At 37.3% G+C, this 20,460-nt stretch overlaps 1 protein-coding gene across 1 annotated transcript in view; it reads right to left on the minus strand.

Moving 5' to 3' along the window:
• Positions 1-342: 342 nt before the first annotated feature.
• The window catches only part of LOC118538763 (transmembrane protease serine 11A), a 33,954-nt gene continuing 13,836 nt past the window's right edge, over positions 343-20,460 (minus strand). The window contains 8 exon segments of the mRNA XM_036096930.1: positions 343-504; positions 2,238-2,380; positions 3,754-4,013; positions 10,576-10,666; positions 10,669-10,746; positions 12,694-12,732; positions 17,126-17,286; positions 19,439-19,506. Coding sequence (XP_035952823.1) covers positions 343-504; positions 2,238-2,380; positions 3,754-4,013; positions 10,576-10,666; positions 10,669-10,746; positions 12,694-12,732; positions 17,126-17,286; positions 19,439-19,506 — 1,002 coding nt within the window.

Below are 20,460 nucleotides of genomic sequence, written 5' to 3' on the forward strand. Positions count from 1 at the left end.
AAATTAAAAAAAAAAAACAAACAAAAAACAAAGACATTCTAAAAATCATGGATTATTTTCAAAATTTGCATTACACCTCTTTTATACTCCAACTTGCATGATGTAAAGAACTGAGTGTCTTGGCTGTATTCTTCCTGCCAGGTTAAATTGACCCACTACTTTACAAATTTATAAGGATTTAAATTCCTTTTAAATTGGCTATGGGTTATTGCTTGATAGAAGTGATTCTAAAATAAGTAATGTCATTTAATCTCACTTTATTGTACTACATTTACTGAATATTTAAATTCTCATACATGTATTGCCTCCTTACTGATATCAATATTTAACTTTTACAGTGAATTAGAGGCCTGTTTTTGAAGTGATCCAGTTTTGGTAATAAACCACATTTGTGTAGACTCCAGGTTTGTTCTTTTGACCACAGTTATCTCTCCAGCTCACAATTCCAATGAGATACCAGGTGTCTTTAAGATCCTTTACAACTAAAGGTCCCCCAGAATCACCCTGAAAATAAAAGAAAGAAAATTAGCTAAATATAAAGCTTATTACTTAAAATATTCTGATGAACCACATATTTTATTCTATAGCATATGTATTGATTACCAATTATAGAATAATTAATTGAAACATAGATTTCAAAAGTTATAAGAGCTTTAAATTTCAATTTCCACATTTTAAGTTTTTCAGCTTTATAGACATATAATTGACAAATAAAACTGTGTATATTAAAGTGTACAAACATGATATTTAACATACATATACTTCGTGAAATGATTACAACAATCAGTTAATTAACACATCTATCACCGCAGTTACTCTGTGTGTGTGTGTGTGTGTGTGTGTGTGTGTGTTAAGAATGACTAAGGTCTACTGGCAAATTTCAAGTACACAAACAGAAAGTCTAGCTGGTGTTAATTTTTTTCTGACTCCAAGCAGGGTGCTTGGACCTCGGTTTTATTGGACAGACTAAACCCCTCACCATGAGCCTCAGTTATAATCACTGTATTCCTGTCTTGGACCCTGTCCCTGAGTCACTTTCTCAATATTCTCCCCAATTTTTCTATGGCTAGAGCTTTGTCTTACCACTCACTTGCACAGTCATGGAGCAGGAATCTTACCTCTGTTCCCCAATTCAGTGAAATCTCTTTATGACCACCTCCTTCCTGAGGCATATCACTAATCTCACCATTTGCCTAGATTCCCATGTGCTGTCTGCAAATGGACTCCTGTCACTACTTTCCCCTTGTCCATCATGGCTTGGACCTCTCTGTGCATTCTCTGAATTCTAGCTGCCTCCCTCCACATTCTCAGCAACTGACGCTGGATATGTACCAGATTCCGCTCTTGCCCAGCCTATAGGCTACAAAACTCCCTGCTCTTTCCTGACAGAAGTTTACGTGTGTAATTTGTGAGACTCTGGGCAGAGTTTTCTGTCACCCAATATCAAAACAATTTTGATATTTCACCATGTAGTCACCTTCTTGGGGTTTTCAAGAATCTCATGTTATAAAGCAAGTACGTCCAGGAAGAAATACACTTTCTACCTTCATCAGAAAACATACCTGCAGGATAGCTATTGGACAGCAGAGGAAGGCACTGGAGAGGGCACCAGGTAGTCCCAACATGGTCTGATCCACCTTCTCACCTAGTGTAACGGCCTCTCCTCCTCCTTAGGCTGAGACCCAACAGATTACTTGGGATTCCCTCAAATATGAATTATAATTTCACACCTTCATAATTTTTGCTATGCTCTTTCTATATATAGAAAAATAATACTGTTCTCTTATTCTATAACTGGGTAAGAGCCATTTATCCTCAGGTCTCATATCCTTCAGTATGATCTCTCTGATACTTGCTGCAAAAATGTTCCCTTCATGCTAAAGATATTTGTTATCCCTTATATCATTTAAAAATCTCATCATAGTTCATTGCTCATGATTATTTACTTTCTAGATGAGAGCACTTTAAGAAAAGGGACTCTGCTTTATGAAACTTTGGACTTCTGGTATTAAGAAAATTTAATTTGTTGGTTTGTTTGATAGCATCAAAGAAACTCTGTTTATAACATTTTGCTTAATGAAACACCTAAAAATGTTTGTGTTGTGAAATCTGCATTTAGAAATTATTGAACTGACAAGATATCTGTATTGGTACTAACATAAAGAACATAGAATATTTCTTAAAAGAGATAAAAATGTTTTGGGTTAATGATATTAAAATAATCCCTCTCCACCTACCCTGCAGGCATCATATATTCCTTCCAGATATCCAGCACAAAACATTCCAGATTTTATGTCATGGCCATATACATGTGGTTGCTTGCACACATCATCACTTATGATTTTCAGTTTGGCTTCTTGAAGATTATTTTGGGATTCCCCTTCAGGGAAAACAAAGTCATTTTAGTGTTTACAATCAACATCCTTAGCTAGAATGAAGTGAGTGGAATTTTTTTTCCCGATCTAATCTATTTCATACTAAAATTGTCAATACAGAATGAGGTTAATGTAAGCAGTTTCTAGAGAATAAATTCCCCTTTAAAATCTGGCACATTTAAATGATAATTATTATCCTTATCACATTTTATAAATACCTATACTAGGAAGAAAAACATTTCCCAGAGTTAAGTAAACTCTCTTGCTGTTGTTATATGTATGTACCTACACCAGATTTTATGATCCAGAGTGTATCTAAGTATGCCCCAAAATATTCAAAAACAAAATCATTTTTATTTATTAGAAGTTTAAGTTAATATGTCAAGTTAAATCATTTTAGAGAGGGCCATGGAAGCTTTGTTATCAGAGACTATCTCTACACACTATTCTTATTCTTGATCCCTTTTAAGTTAACCTCTGTAGTTCTGAAGCAGATTTTGCTGCAACTGGACATTGTAGCGGAGCAATGGGAAAACTTGTAAGGTGACGAGGAAGGTGAAAATGAGTAGTGGAGCAAACCAAGGGGAGGAGGAGATGAAAAGAGTCAAGGGAGGCTCACAAAGATGGGGCATAGAGGGAGGGAGTCTCGGAGTGAAGGTGGGCATGAGGATGACAGCACACCTGATGAACACCTGGCATTGCATAGAGAAGAGCACATAAGACTCTAGTGTTGCTGAGGGAACATTGCTTCTCTCATGTCTTCCTTGAAGCCCAACCTTTTAGAACTGCCTCTCCCTTATTCCATGTGATTCTGACCAGCCTGTCTATCACACACCTGCCTTTCTCGGTATAGACACAGGAATGAGGGTTTGAGTTCGCCAGTCAATCCAAGGACACAAACAGGACCAAAAGAGACCTTTTCAGGGATTAACGTAGATTCTGGCAAAGAGGACAGGTTCTTCCCTCTGCAGCTACTAGGGGAAGATGATGTAAACCCTGATGTTGTTGGTCACCTTTGACACTATGTGGAGATAGAATCCCTCCATATGAAGGCAACCTCAGGGAAAACAGAACCAGAAATGGGAAGATTCAGAGATTCAGAATCAAATGACATCATACTCCATACTCCTGAATCCAGCTATGTCTGAAACCAGACTCTTCTCATCTTTCTTGACTTCTAAATTACAAGGGCCAAATTTGCCATTTTATTATTATTTTTGCTTCAGTAAGAGTTGAGTTTCTGTCACTTACAAAATAAGAGCTCTAACTAATCCAACCAAGCTGTGTGGAAATGGCTGGCAGGATAATATTGATGGAGATTAAATCACACTGTCCTAAATTGGACATAGTGCTCTGTGGTCCTTTTTGAAATACCTACCACCATGGAAGAGTGCTCCAAATCCTGTGATATAGACAGTGGAATTTGGTTGGAAGGATGCAGAGGCTTCTGGCAGACACACCCGGCGGATGTCATCAGTAAAGGTGACCCTGGGAGAGAACTGCACGACAGCAATGTCGTTTTCTCTTGCTGGGGAGTGCTATCTTTCATGGACAATAATTCTTCTGACATTTCTTTTCATTAGTGGAGGGTTGATTGTTGTCCCAAAGCTAACAGTCCATTGACGTGGATTTGCATTACTGGAAAAGGTTAGAAATGAACAGAATATATAAACTGCACTATAATAATTGCATAAAGGCTAATAAAAAACTCCATCTTAAAAATATTTGGCTGTAATGATAGTTTCCTTTGACCTTTAAATATAGTCTATTGCTATTTTGAAAGATAAACTGTGTACAAACAGTATCTTAGAGCTGAAATCCAAAAAAGAATTATTGAATTCTAGAACTGTAAAGCATATAAACTATCATTCATTTATCTCTCCAACAAATATTTATTGAAATTATATATGGTGAGTCTTATTTGAAGTGTTGGGGTTAAAGTTATGAACCAGACAGAAAAAGTGCCTGCTGCTGGCTGTATTCAATTCCAGTGAAGGAAAAAGAGCAAAACAAATTAACAGATAAATAAATCCAAGCAGTAATAATGGTTATGAATAAAATAAAATAGAGCAATTGAATAGAGTATGGGGTGGGTGGGTAGGTAGATAATTCTCTTTTGAGAATATGGTGTTTAGACTGAGACATGATTGATGAGGAGCCAGCTGTGAGAAGACAGGTAGACAAGTTTCCAGACCAACTTCCCAAGGTCTTACTACAGTTCGAGACACAAGGGAAGAGCGGTGGGGCATGAAGCTGACGAGGTAGGCAGGAACCAGATTTTAGAGTGTCTTATAGGTCATGAATAAAGTGTTTAGATTTTGTTCAAGTGATATGGGAATTCCTTGGATAATTTTAAGCCATGAGTAATGTAGTCTCACGTACATTTAAAAAAATCACATAGGTTCTTTCCGGAGAATAGATTCCTGGAGGGCAAGAATTAACAAGGTAAAAGTTGTCAGACGTCTTGTGAAAGATGACCAACTGTGGGTGACTTCCAGCTTGTGGGTGACTTCTAGTTTGTGGACTTGAGCAACTGGTGGATCATGGTACGTATAGAGATTGGAAAGGTCATCTAGTAATGAAAGATCCTCTGGTAAAGCCTTTGTTTTATACTTAAGGAAAATAAAGTCTAGATGGGTTAAACTATTTGCCTAGTATCATGTCTGCTTGCCTGTCTTTGCTCTTCTCTTTATTGGACATGGTTTCCCATCAAAATCTATTTGTTAGTAGCAAGATTAGTGTTCTTAACTAAGTAATTGAACTAACATCATCCATGAGGGATAAGCAGAGACAGATATTGCTTACATAGGTACTTGTTTCTCAACCTAATTATTTCTTAATAGGTAGCTTTAGTCAGAGAAAGAAGCATATAAACATATAACGGGGTTTACGTCCAGTTTGACAGCTGTAATTGTGTTAGGATTATTATTTTTTTCTCTAAGGCAACTTAAAATTTAAAATTGAAATTGTGTTTTTATACACAATTTTGATGTGCAAAAATACTCAAATGAGAAAAACTAAATAAAAACTGGTTTGTGGGGGCACTTGGGTGGCTCAGTCAGTTGTGTCTGGCTCTTGATTTGGGCTCAGGTCATGATCTCAGAGTTGTGAGATTGAGCCCCATGTTGGGCTCTGTGCTAAGCATGGAGCCTGCTTAAGATTCTCTCTCTCCTTCTTCCTCTGCCCCTCCCTGCTCATGCTCCCTTTCTCTCTTAAAAAAAAAAAAAATTGGTTTGTGAACATAAGTGTTCATATAGTATACATATATTGACATTTTTGTTTATAAATCAGTCTTTTTTGAGTTTTATTGATGTAAATTTGCTCCTTCAACTTAATCATGCCTAGATAAACTTAACATAAATCAAGTATTTTGAACTTGGGAATGCAAAGGACAGACCTTGAATTGTATTTATTCAACTGAAAGTAACATTCTAGAGCTTTCACAGAACACCCTCATACTATTTAATACAGCTTGTACTTGCTATATTTGTAGATAACAACCCCCAAAAAAACACCTGATATGAGAGATACTAAGTGAAGATTACAGATAAACTTTCTAAATTTTTAATCTAGGCCTAAATTTAAAAAAGGTGCAATTTAGTGGTGATAAGTATAAAACAGTAATTTAGATCCTCAACTAAAATGTAAAAAATCAAAGTGTGACTCCTGGTCTGGAAACCATCCCTGTAAAGGATCTGGGAATTTTGTTGATTATTAGCCTGAAAATCAATCACATGAAAAGAGTTCTTAAAGTGTTAATTTTGTATAAGACTGCAATGATATCAAATAATCCCAGAGTAGGGAAGGCCATAAAAAGTTATTTGGTCCTCTCACTGATCCAGTGCTTGAAAGATAGGACTTTGCATGAGGCAGACATATATGCTTATGTTCAGTTCCACCATCCCCTAACATTGTGACCTGGGGCAAGGTACTTAACTTTCTTTTTTTTTTTTTTAATTTATTTATTTTAGAGAGAGAGAGAAAATGTACATGAGCAGGGAGAGAGGGAGAGAGAGAAGCTTAAGTGCTGGGCAGGGAGCCTGATGCCAGGGCTCGATCTCACAACCCTGAGATCATGACCTGAGCCCAAATCAAGAGTCAGATGCTTGACTGACTAAGCCACCCAGGCATCCCAACTTAACTTTTCTTATTTCCCTCAGCATAAAAGGGCTTATCAAGCAGGCATTTACTTAATGAAGTGAGTGTAAGAATTATATAAAACAAATCTTAAGCATCTAACCAAAAATTTGTAGCACACCAGAGCTTAATAAATGGTAATAGTTGCTGTTGCAAGAACACACTCTCAAGTAGCAATTGTCTTCACTTGAACCCTTCTGCAGGTGGGGACCTCTCCTTCCCTTAGTCTCTTTCTTCACCTTGGAATCCCTTGCATGTTTGAACAGCTCTAAGTGTTGACAAGTTCTTCCTTGATTCCCTAATTCTCTTCCCCAGGAAAGCATCTCAGACATAGGTTTTGAAAGGCAAGGCTGTATGGTTATACTATCACTTTTTTTAGTCACCCAACACTCTGTACTCTAAGAGTATTTCATTTTGTCAAGTTTTCTTTTAAGTGTGTTGTCCAGGACAGAATTCACTATCCCAGTCAGAATTTGACCAATGAAGAGTCTAATATCTCCTTTATTTGAAATCTGCATTTATTTTAATTCACTTTAAATCACAGAGTAGTTTTGTGAACAACTGACTTCATAGTGGGTTATTTTCTGACAAGAATTTCTAAGCAATTTTCACAGGTTAAAGCACAAATATGCTTTCGGTACTGATATACTTCAATTTTTTTGGACACATTTAGAGCTTTACGTTTATACCTACTAAAATTAATCATTTAGTTCTTGCTTATTACTCTAACATAATTAAAGTCCTTTTGAAATTTCTGTTTTTCTTACCCAAACATTGGTTATCCTTTCCAGCATCTGTCATCAGCTACTTTGTTGATTATAACTTCCACATCATCTGCCAAGCCTAGAAAATACACTGTCTAGGACAGGGTGCAGGATTAAGGTCTTTGGTGGGCCATAAAAAACATCCTCAGCGTTTTAATAGCAATTCTTAATCATGATCCTTTAGATAGAATTGTTTAGTTACCAAGCTACCTATTATTGTCACATTCAATTTATATTGTTTTATGTTTTCAGAAGCCCTCCCATTTTACTTTGTCATTATGACATTGGTCATATTATCTATTTTGAAAAGTGTATTCAGTTCTTGGAAGAATATTTCAAGGGAGTCACTGACAAAATCAAGAACATGCAGAGGAGAAGAACCAAGGTTGTAGGACATCTGAAGTTGATGCTGTGAAATAAAGTAGTGATATTTATTTTCACATGTGGTTTGGAGATTCTCACCCATGTTGTATTGTTTGGCCTGAAAAAGAGAAAATAGGGGACTAGTTCTCTCCATGGTTCTATGGGGAAAAAAATAAATTTGATCTTCGCTGCTCCAGATGAAAGAACAAATTTCAGTGGGTGGAAGTTATTAGGTTGCAGATTTGGTGTTCAGTGTTATAAAGATATTTGCAAAAGTAAAACCATCTACCACAAAATTGGCAAACTTTGGAGATAGTAAGCTCTCCATTACTCATGCCAAACTAGGCACCTGCATAAGGGATTTCTGTGGGTTCTAACATACTGACTTATTGAGCTCTGATGTCTTTCAAACTTTAAGAATCTGTCTCTATACAGATTTAGACTCAGGGAGGCAGAATTTACTATGGTATCATAAGTCAGAATTTTATTTGCAAATATCTTCTCCCATTTGGTGGGCTGTCTTTTGTTTTATTTTGTTAATGGTTTCTTTCACCATGCAAAAGCTTTTTATTTTGGTGTAGTCCCAAAATAGTAGTGTAGTTTTGGTGTAGTTTAATTTTGCTTTTGTTTCCCTTACCCAAGGAGATATGTCTAGAAAATGTTTCTACAGCTAATGTCAAAGAGATTGTTGCCTATATTTTCTTCTAGGAATTTTATAGTTTCAGGTCTCACATTTAGATCTTTAACCCACTTTGAGTTTATTTTTGTGTATGGTGTAAGATGGTGGTCCAGTTTCATTCTTTTGCATGTAGCTGTCGGGTTTTCCCAACACCGTTTGTTGAAGAGACTGTGTTTTCCCATTGTATATTCTTGCCTCCTTTGTTGTAGATTAATTGACCATATAATGGTGGGTTTATTTCTGGGAACTTTATTCTGCTCTATTGATCTATGTGTCTATTTTTTGTGCCAATATCATATTGTCTTGATTACAACTTTGTAGTATATCTTGAAATCTGGGATTGTGATTCCTCCAGCCCTATTCTTTCTCAAGATTGCTTTGGCTATATGGGGTCTTTTGCACAGTGAAGGAAATCATCAACGAAACAAAAAGGACACCTACTGAGTGGGAGAATGTATTTGCAAATGATATATCTGATAAGGGGTTAATATTCAAAATATAAAAAGAACTTATACAACTCAACACCAAAAAACCCCCCCAAGTGCTCCACTTGAAAAATGAGCAGAGGGCCCAAATAGACATTTTTCCAAAGAAGACATACAGATGGCCAACAGACACATGAAAAGATGCTCAACATCACTGGTCATCAGAGAAATGCAAATCAAAGCCAAATGAGACATCACCTTAAACCTATCAGAATGGCTAAAATTAAAAAGATAAGAAACAGGTGTTGGCCAGGATGTGGAGAAAGGGGAATCCCCCCTTACACTGTTGGTGGGAATAGCAAACTGGTACAGCCACTCTGGAAAACAGTATGGAGGTTCCTCAAAAAGTTGAAAATAGAACTATGACCTAGCAACCACACTACTAGGTATTTACCCAAAGAACACAAAAATACTAATTCAAATGGATACATGCACCCCAATGTTTATAGCAGTATTATCTACAGTAGCCAAATTATGAAAACAGCCCAAATATCCAACTGATGAATGGATAAAGAAGTTATGGTATATATATACAATGGGTTATTACTCAGCCATAAAAAAAGAATGAAGTCTTAACCATTTGCATTGACGTTGAGTTAGAGTATTACGCTAAATGAAGTAAATCAGAGAAAGACAAATACCATATGATTTCACTCATATGTGGAATTTAAGAAACAAAACAAATGAGCATAGGGGAACAAAGAGAGAGAGGCAAACCAATAAACAGACTCTTAACTATAGAGAATAAACTGATGGTTACCAGAGGGGAAGTGGATGGAGGGATGGGTTAAATAGGTGGTGGGGATTAAGGAGTGCAGTTGTTATGATGAGCACTGGGTGTTGTATGTAAGTGTTGAAGCACTAAATTGTACAGTTGAAACCAATATTACACTGTACGTTAACTAAGTGGAATTTAAATAAAAACTTAAAAAAAGAAACTAAAACTAAAAGGTTATGTGCACCCCTATGTTTTATTGCATCATTATTTACAATAGCCCACATATGGATGCAACTTAAGTATCCACTGATAAATGAGTAGATAAAGAAGATGTGAGGTGTATACATACACATGCGTACACACACACACACACACACACACACACACACACACACACAGGAATATTACACAGCCATAAAAAAGGATGAGATCCTGCTATTTGTAACAGCATGGATGAACCTAGAAGGTATTATGCTAATAATAAATAATTCAGACTGAGGAAGACAGATACCATATTATTTCACTCATATGTGGAATCCAAAAAAAAAGGAATAAACAAGTAGAATCAGATCTATAAATACAGAGAACATACTGGTAGTTGCCAGAGGAGAAGGGGATTGAGGGATGAGAAAAATATGGAATGAATAACTCACAGGAATAAAAGGCCCAGCATGGGAAATAATAGTCAATGATGCTATAATAGTGTTGTGTGGTGGTAGATGGCAGCTACACTTGTGGTGAGCACCGCAGAACATATAGATAAGCTGAATCAACATGTTATACACCTGAAACTAATGTAACATTTGTGTCAACTATACTCCAACACCCCTCCCCAAAACCTGTGAGGCCATGACCAATGAGTGCTGGATAATGACTACTACCCCCACTAATTTTGCAAAGAAGTATACAGCTATAACATTATATTAGAAAAGAACCAGAAAGAAAAGTTTCTCATTTACCTCAGTAATATTTGGGGGCATTGGTTATTACTCAGAACATAATAAAACTTAGTTTTTTAACAATAGTGGAGGCCAACTTACAGTCAGTAACTTACTTCGTAAAGCAGTGTGCTGCAGTGATGAGCGACGTATTACTGACCAAGGTGGCCCCACACTGATGTATGTTATTACGCTGAAGGGAAGCTTCCAAGGCCAGGCAGCCTTGGCCGCAATGTCTCTGGACATTATTCTGTTGACTATTAATGGAACAACTCGTTTACCACAACCTGAAGAGAAAAGATCATTAAGTTATAAGAAATGTCTCTATAGTCTTTGATTCAGAGTACCTAATAGAGAACTGTAATGTAGTACTGACATTTATCATTATACAAACATGTACAATATTAATATCTATCCTCTGTGTTTCCTGATATGTTGATGTTTTGCTCATCCCTGTATTGATAGATGTGGATATATATTGTCTACTAAAGCTATGTTAAACTACAAAGGGTTGACATATCACAAAGTATGTGTCCTGAGGATTTATGGTATCCATTGTCTAGATGTCCTGGGAGCTCCTACTAAGACTATTGCTTCCCAGTTTCAGATGATCCAGTGTGTTACTTTGACATGAAGTCTTCACCAGAAGAACTCCCCAGACAAGTAACTGTCCATTTGTTGGAACTCCTTCTCCCATATATTTTCCTGCATGACTAGTTCCTAAGGTGTGCATGGGTTAATGTATAATGGCCAGTTTCTCACACTGCAGGATGGAGAGTTCCATGTTTCCACATAAACATCCCATTCACTATTGGTGGGAATAAATATGTACTGTATTATGTGCATCAGATTAGAGATTACTTTGCTGCTTAGGGTTCCTAAGAATTAAGCCTGTTCCAAACATGGTGCTAAAGTACTCGCTTCGGCAGCAGATATACCAAACATGGTGCTAATAAAGAAAATATGGTAGATTCAATTCTTGTTCCAACTAATTGGGTATCAACAAAGAAAACTCATTTTACTGATATTGACTACACTGCATTGTGGCCAGTCATTTTAGAAATCTCCCTCACTCTGCCATTACTCTAGTCTAGACTACCATTTTTCTCATCTGGAGGACCGCAACAGCTTTAGTTCATCGCCCTGCTTCTGGTCCTGCTCTCCTAATCTATTCTCCATACTGAAAACTGACTGATCTTTCTTGTATGTGTAAACCCTTTAGGGACTTCCCATTGTCCTCCAAATAAAGTCAGAATGTTTCAGCATGGTTCTGGTCCTTGATCACTATTAATCATACCCATTTCCCATGTTCACCAACCCCCATTCAATGTTCCTGTTACACTGACATTTTTCAGTTACAAGAAATGACCATGTTCTTGCTTTTCTGAAGACATTTTTACATACTACTGCCCCTGCTCAGGGCACTCATTCCACTTGTCACTTGACTTCTCTCTCTCCTGTCTCAGGGATCACTTTCTGACCCTACAAGACGAGGTTAAGCTGACTCTGTGATTGACTGCACTTTCTATGTTGTAACATTTATCACACCATTTTAACATTTCTTGATTTATTTATGTCTTCCCCTACCTTCAAGCTCTTCATTTTAGAGGAGGGATCGTGTCTTATTCATAGTGTTATTCACTTTCTGGCACTTGGTAGATGTGAAAAAGATACTCACTGAATGAATGAATAAATGAATAGAAATATATAGTGTGTTTGCAAGACAGAGAGGCAAATGCATGAATACCTTTGCTCAAATTCATCACCACTTTGATAAAATCTTTCAAAATTTAGGCCACAGTGATATGAAGTGAGTGGGCGGAGCTGCTGTCAACCATGAAAATGAATGTATTAAGCAAATTTTATAGCTCAGTCACAGACAATAGGGTCTGTTTCCTTCCCATTTATCGCTTTCTTGTGATTTTATTTCTCAGCAGAAAGAACATTTCATAGCATTTTTTAAAAAATTAGAAAAGCAAGCCCATTTATTCCAAAACAGAAATACATAATTTCTTCAAATTGCCCCCAAATTCCCACCATGTAAAATGTTTTTCTTGAACAAGATGAAAAAGATCAGTCTCAGAGTTAGAAAAATGTATGTCCATCTGTTGTCCAATTGTTACTCTCTTCCAAAGAAAATGTGTGACATGGATGGGAAATTATGAGCTAACTTGAAGATAGTGTCCTTTCTCATGTGGAAATTGAACTTGTTTTTATGAGCTAACTAGACTTACATGCTTGGACAGTTAGCTTCCCTGTTGATGAGCTCATTGCTGAAAAACAAAATAGAATATAGAAGGATAAGTGATATTCTCTTAATTGGTCTTTCAGAGTATATTGACTATATATGGACTCTAGACAGTTGAGCATATAATCAGGAGAACGGCAACCCAATAAACAAGATATGTATATAATTTTTATAGAGATTCATAAGCAACCTCTAATTAGGTGGATAAATGCTCAAGCAGTAGGTGATTAAGGCACAAATAGTAGATGATTAAAACCCACAAATAGTTTGTATTAAAACAGAACAGTGGTTTCCTAATGGTGCAGGATATAGCCTCTTTGGATTTCACTTCAGGAGATAGAGAAAATGGGGAAAGAGGAAGCCACTAGATGGGGTCTCCAGGCTCAAACCCAGCCTCAGTCAGAGCAGCTCTGCTTTTATCTCTTCTATTTAAGAATTCACATAAGCCTTTCTTTAGTCAAAGGGTTTGGGAATGAAAAAAATCTTTGAAACCACCCACATAAACTATATTTAAAATATTTCTAAAACAGTTACTAGATTATCAAAATTATTTTTTCTGAAGAATAAACTATTGTGTATTCTTATCCAACATCTGCTGAATATTGGTAAAGACCAATTATTGGACAGAATCTAAAATTAAATTCCCTCAATTTCCAACAAAGTTAGGAATCTGACAAAGGACACATGAGCATTTCAACTCAAATTTGTGGAAAGCTATTTGAAAACTGATGATTTTCAAGATAAAAAGGTTTACTGAGCAGTATGAGGATAAACTGTTTTACTTATTTCAACCAGTGCCATGGTTCTCAGAATCATACTCTGTCTTTAATTTTACATTGTGCAAAATAAGAAGGTTTCTTTCTACTCACCTTCTATAGATCCCACTCGGCAAACTAGTAATGACGAATTCTGTGAAGTGGGAAATTTGAAAATATCCGAATCAAGAATACCCTTACATGCATGCCCAAGTCATTATATGCTGAAGAATCAATTGCTCAGGACAGATTCTCAGTATTTACTCTATGGAAGAACTCAATTTTCTGTCAAATGTAGTTTTAAAGTAGGTAAATTTCTTGTTTCATTTTTTTAAAAAACTAATTTAATATGCCCCATAATAGTAATGAATTAAAATGGAAAACAGTATAATGTTAGAATTCTTCCTTAAAACTTCATCTTAGTTTGAGCAAGATGCAAATTGCCCCTTTCCAGGAAGGATACCAGGTTGCTTGAAATGGTTGTGAGTGTAATTGGATTTTTGAGGATTGAATTTTTAGGGAGAATGATTACACGTAGAGTTAAAATACCCCCACGCAAGTAACTAGCTGTTGATATCTGATTTTTACCAAATAATTTTATTTTTCATGTGTATGAGTGAAATAAACATTAACACTTTAGTCATGAAAATGACCCTCCAATATACTTCTGAGTTGAAAGTAATCGAGTTGGTAGTATTCAGGGGAATACGACATGCTACAAGTAGCATAAGGGGAACGGGAGCACACATGAACCAAATGTAGGCAGTGAGCTGATCTTTCACAACCATGGTGTTTGTAATGCAAAGAAGCTGATTTTAGCTTTGCTTTGACACGTTGCCTCCCATGAAGGATCCATGCCACACAGTTTTTGTTTTTCAAAAGAAACCCCAGAAAACAAACAAAAAAACAAAACCAACCCACAGATTCTTGACAAATAACAGATAATCTTGGGCTGCAGGGTTATTTCTAGACTTGGTCTAGAATTTTGATAGTTTTCTAGTCATTGGGAGCGGCCCAGATTGAGTGTTCCTGGAGAGCTGTGATTTTGCCTGTTAAGAATGACCTCACTGATATGAGGAATTCTTAATCTCAGGAAACAAACTGAGGGTTGCTGGAGTGGTGGGGGGTGGGAGGGATGGGGTGGCTGGGTGATAGACATTGGGGAGGGTATGCGGTATGGTGAGGGCTGTGAATTGTGCAACACTGTTGAATCACAGACCTGTACCTCTGAAACAAATAATACATTATATGTTTAAAAAAAAAAAAAGGAAGAAGATAGCAGGAGGGGAAGAATGAAGGGGGCGGAAATCGGAGGGGGAGATGGACCATAGAGACTATGGACTCTGAGAAACAAACGGAGGGTTCTAGAGGGGAGGGGGGTGGGGGGATGGGTTAGCCTGGTGATGGGTATTAAAGAGGGCACGTTCTGCATGGAGCACTGGGTGTTATGCACAAACAATGAATCATGGAACACTACATCAAAAACTAATGATGTAATGTATGGTGATTAACATAACATAATAATAATTAAAAAGAATTGTCTTGAGGATTCTGCTGAGCTTTTCACTAAATGGGTTTTCCTAAGTGTTAGTAAACACTGCTCTTTTTACATTTGGAAATTTCAAGGTTCGCTAGCGGCCTCGGAATCTGTGAGGTCCAGCCCGAGGATCTGTCCAGCGCACCTCTTGGCGAGGCTCCTACAGAGCCAGACGCTTCCCTCCGCTGGCCCGACCTGTCCCTTCTCATTTCAGGGAAACCCTTTTATCCAGCTTTTTCTACTACCAATCACTCGCATTATGCTTTCAGGTTTCCAAAGCACGTGTAGAACTTACGGCTTTCTAAATGGTAATGGCCTATGTATGTTTCACCGTTTCTATTTTCTTGTATATCCTCATGTTATTTCTATGATTACAGGAAGAATCATTGCAGTTTTATGGATGAGAGAATGGAGGTAAAGTCATGGGCCAATTACTTGGGTGGTCTTGAAGTGACTCTGTGGGGTTAGAATTAGGTAACTTTCTTTTTTTTTTTTTTTAAAGTTTTATTTATTTGAAAGAGAGAGAGACAGTGAGAGCAGGAACACAAGCAGGGGGAGTGGGAGAGGGAGAAGCAGGCTTCCCGCGGAGCAGGGAGCCCGATGTGGGACTCGATCCCAGGACCCTGGGACCATGACCTGAGCCGAAGGCAGACGCTTAATGACTGAGCCACCCAGGCGCCCAGAATTAGGTAACTTTCAAACCAGGTTCTCCATCAGCACCCTGCCTTTTAAGCTACTAGTCATTAAAATATGCTATAGCACACAAGCTGATCCTGTAAAAAACAAAAAGTCCAGGCAACTGATAACCATTTCATGCTTCATTGCTGGTTTCAAATAGCTCAGGCTTTAAAATTCCTGGCAAATTAACTGGTTATTGGAAATCACACACAACACATCATATAATTTATCAGAATTGCCACTATTTCACAACCTCGATTCATTTGTTTCCTCACCTAACAAGGTGGATTAAGCCCTTGACAGGTTTTCCCTCCTGGGTTGGGAGACGTCCCCAGCTTCATTCCGGGAGTAGCTGACTCTTCACCAGCAAACTCTTGCCCATCCCATTCTCTCAGATTTTCACTTCCTGGTCAGGTTTCCTCTTGAAGAATCAGCCAGACCCTTACAAGGGTAGGGCATCCTGTTTCACCTCTGATATTAATCACTTACTCTGAGACTCTTTTAAGTCTGGTGTCCATTGGAATTTGTAGGAGAAATCTGCACTTAGGTGCCAGAAGTAGGTGCTGCGGAAGCAGCTTAATGCACAAGGGTAAACAGGTTTCTGTCTAGCTGGACTCCGCAGAGCCTTTAATATGCTAATATAAGAAATGAATATCATAGACAGAATTTCTAAGATGTGTTTGACCACAGAACACTTTTTCATATAGAGCCTCTCAAGAAATTAGAGATCTAGATTTGAATCTTACATCCTTTTATTTATTAGCATCCTTAACTTTTTGTCTTTTATATTTATAAAGGTGAATTTGCCTACTTCCTAAGAATATAGAAATTAGATGCTGCATGTGAAGGGCATAGAAAAGGGCCTTGATAAAGATTGACTTGCCTTTTTAGAGCAATGATAATGGTATAATGGTTCCAGAGATTTTTTTCTAGCTCAGTGATTTTTAAAACATCACTTATAAGGTGGCTTTAGTGGCTCCAAAGTTGATTTACTATCTTCCCAAATGCCCACAGGAGAAAAAGTGGAGAGAAACTTCACTATATACAGACACCACACATATTTTTTAAAGGCAACAAATGAGTTTATGTTTTAGGAAGGTCCCACCCCAAAAAATAGTTGTTGCTAAATGCTTGGTATTTGCACTAGCTTAGTCATGGAGGCAGTGGCTGGGTCAGATTAATTCTCGTTAGTGGTAAGGTTGGCCTTTATTTAAGGATGAGTGTCAGTCAGTACCTACAGGAAAAACCACTTGACAACTAACTTCAGACATGCTTTCATCAGAGAAACATAAAACCTTGAAATGTCACTTTTTTAACTAGAAAAACTTTTCCCATCTAAATTCTAGCTGTTATTTGGAATGGAAGTAATGGCAAGTTAAGTTTAAGATTAGACATAAAATGGACCTAATAGAAAACTTCACATCTGATAGAAAGATGTACTGACTTACCATTAACTTGAACTGAAGAGGCATTTATGGGTAAGGCTCTTGTGTTCCTTATCTTCTGATTTAAGATGCTAAGGATTTTCTCCTTTATTAAGGCCCTTTGCTCAGTAGAGGGGAACTGGAACACCATAATGATGTCTGCCTTCACACCATCTTCCTCTGGACTACAACATACAAGAGAAAGGTGTTTATTCAAAGAATACATCGGGTCTTATACTCTTTCCTGGATTTAATGCCCCTGAATCTTGCCTTAATTGCTAAAAGTGCTGAGGACTAATCTTCTTACGTTGACATTCATCTGTATGTCACTGCTGACCCAATATCATTTCGTATGTTCCCTCTTCAAGTTTCCATCATGTTTTGAGTAAATTTTCCCCATTAATTTGAAGGCTTATTATAGCAGTTGGGTAAGACTCAGATATCAAAAAAATTTCATCCAAATTGTAAAGTCTGATGATCAGAAGAAACCTTCGTGGTGTCTTTGGCCAATCTCTCATGTATCTGACACCTCCATCACCTCTAGGCATCCATGGCCCTCTAGCCCCGTGCAGGAATTAAAATGGTGGGACATTTACTTCCCTCCAGAGGCTGTTTCTCTTTGGTCAGCTCTAATTTTAAGATAATTCTTCATTTTGAGTTGAAATATGTCACTTTATATCTCCCATTATGTTAGGCTTAGGTCTACCAGTTGGGACATATATATAAAACATCAGGTTCCTCTCCCACATAAAATATTTGAAGACAGTGACATCTTGGTTCCTGAGTCTTCTCCACATTAAACATGTCCAGTTCCTTGAATTTTTTTTCATATAAGCAAGTTCAAGACCCTCTACCTGTAGTATTCAGTTTTTCCTTTTAAATTAGGAAAACCAAACAATTAAAGGCCTTTAAAAAAAAATTGAACTCTATGTATTGATCTGCCATGTCTCTTATTTTTACACTTCAAAAGACCCAAGCTCTGAAAAACACTACAGGAATTCTCCTGAATCCTTTGACTAAAAACAGGAAATATTGATTCTGAAGCATTTTATATATCGTGGTCCATTTAGGCTCTAGAATGTGAAGATACGAATAATCAGAATTTTATGTCAAATTGGCAAATGTATGACCAAGTAATTTTCCCTCTTGAAACAGAAGGAAAACATTGTTTATGAGGTGGAATTTCTCTGGATCCACACAAAAGCTTACATTGTTATAATGACTATAAATTCAAAGGAGTTCACAAGACTATGATAATATTTCTAGAATGTTATGGCAAATCAGAATTTGAAAAGAAAGGATATGAAGTCCAGAGAATTTCAGCAAATATGTGCTTTTTATCTCCTAAACATTGTAGAATTTATCCAATTTATATTATAAAATCTTTCTGGAGGTCCCTAGCTATTTAGTAAAGTATAAGGAACTTGGAGTAAGTCTTCCAATAAGGCATTAGTCTGTTGATGAGAAAAGTTATTATTATTTCCTTTATATAAATCTGTCTGAACATACTCATTTTTTAAGAGGATGAGTCCTATGGGCCCATAGGTTTGCACCTATTATGTATTTATGTTTTGCTACGTGCTTTCCAAATAACATAGTTGAAACCTCTGAGAAATTTCTGCAATTGATATGAGCCTTCCGCCTCTACCATAACAAGCAGAAAATTCGTTAAAACAGGAACATCTTTTTTTTGGGCATGCCTCCTGGGACTTCATTACAGGTAAAACTTATGATCCCATTCTGTAGTCAGCTTTGCCTTCTTATTTTTGAACTGATACGTCTGTCAAGACTACTTGGTGGGTTTTCCCAAGGCCACGGGTTCTGGTAGTCCTGGGCCTTACAATCAATTGATGTTTTTTTTTTTAACCTTTTTTTTTAAAGAGTTACCATTTTAAAGGTTTTTTTAAAATGTTACCATTTTAAAGGTTTTTATTTATTTGACAGAAAGATAGAGAAAGAGCACAAGTAGGCAGAGCGGCAGGCAGAGGGAGAGGGAAAAGCAGGCTCTCCACCAAGCAGGGAGCCCCACGCGGGGCTCTATCCCAGGACCCTGGAACTGTGACCCAAGCCGAAGGCAGTCGCCTAACCAACTGAGCCACCCAGGCACCCCAGTTGATGGGGTTTGAATCCTTGTTCTTCACTTAACTTCCCTGTGTCTTAGTTTTTGCATTTAGAAAATGGTGGTCAACCCTGTATCTCCAGATTGCTGTAGAGATACTCTTCATGAGAAAACTTAGGCAAGAGCCAAACTCATAGAGGCAACAACATATGAGTTCCCATCTCCTTTGCTCTATGTCCCTCCAGGCTGGGAGTCCACCTTTGCCCAAACATACATTCGTCAGTCTGACTACTTGGTTCTTGATATAATGCTTGTTCAAGGCTGAATCTATAAATATCTCATCCACCTGTTATTAAAACAAGAGAAAAATTCTGTGTTAATAAGATATTTTATAATAAGAATATCCTTCTGATTAAATGCTAAAGCAATAGAAAGGAGTTTTAAAATGAATAATATTATTTAAACCAATGGTTCTCAGCTCTCACAGTGAAACAATCACTGGCAATTTTTTTTTTTTAATTATAGATACTGGAGCCCCTCAGAGTTTTGGTTATAATTGATTAGGAGGGAACCAGGAACCTAGGCGTTCATATTTTTAAAAACCTCCCCAGGTGATTCTAATGTGCAGACATAGGTAATTTGAAGTATCTTCCTAAAATTATATAGAAGGTGAAGCCAAAAGACACAGAGCCAAGATGTGACACAGAGAGAGGTTTTGAGAGATGGTGAGCAAAACCTTGGTTGAGTACTGGGTTTGAAGCCTATCCTGCTGCTCATAAACTGGGCAATGTTGGAAGTTCCTGAACCAATCTGAGCCTCAGTTTCCCAGCCTATAAAAAAAAAGATATTGATATGCTACTCAGAGGGTATAAAGATTAAACACACATAAGATGTTGGGTATATTTTGGTAGTGAACTGTACCCCCCATCCCGGCATTTCAGGTCTCAGATTTCTCTGCAGGTCTTTGGCTGTTAGTACAGAGAACCAGCGTTGGGGATTTGGGAGAGAGCCAATGATTATTTAAATTGTTGATTGTGGGCCCTAGGGTAAATCAGAGAGGAAGAAAGAGTAAGATGGCGTTGCAGATTTAGATCAAAGTTGTATTACTCAGTTTATATCACCAAGGAAGGAGAAGATAAGCTACTACTTTGGGTTCTTTTGCACAGAATTTTAATTGCCTGATCCATTATCATGTGGCTGTGGCTTATCACACCTGGATTTTGGCTTGCAGTATCTCTTAGTGACCACTTGGTGGCAACAGTGTCATCTAAACTAAACGTTGAGCATTGCATTTCACATT

The sequence above is a fragment of the Halichoerus grypus genome, chromosome 3 (genome assembly GCF_964656455.1).
Source record: "Halichoerus grypus chromosome 3, mHalGry1.hap1.1, whole genome shotgun sequence".
Lineage (NCBI taxonomy): Eukaryota > Metazoa > Chordata > Mammalia > Carnivora > Phocidae > Halichoerus > Halichoerus grypus.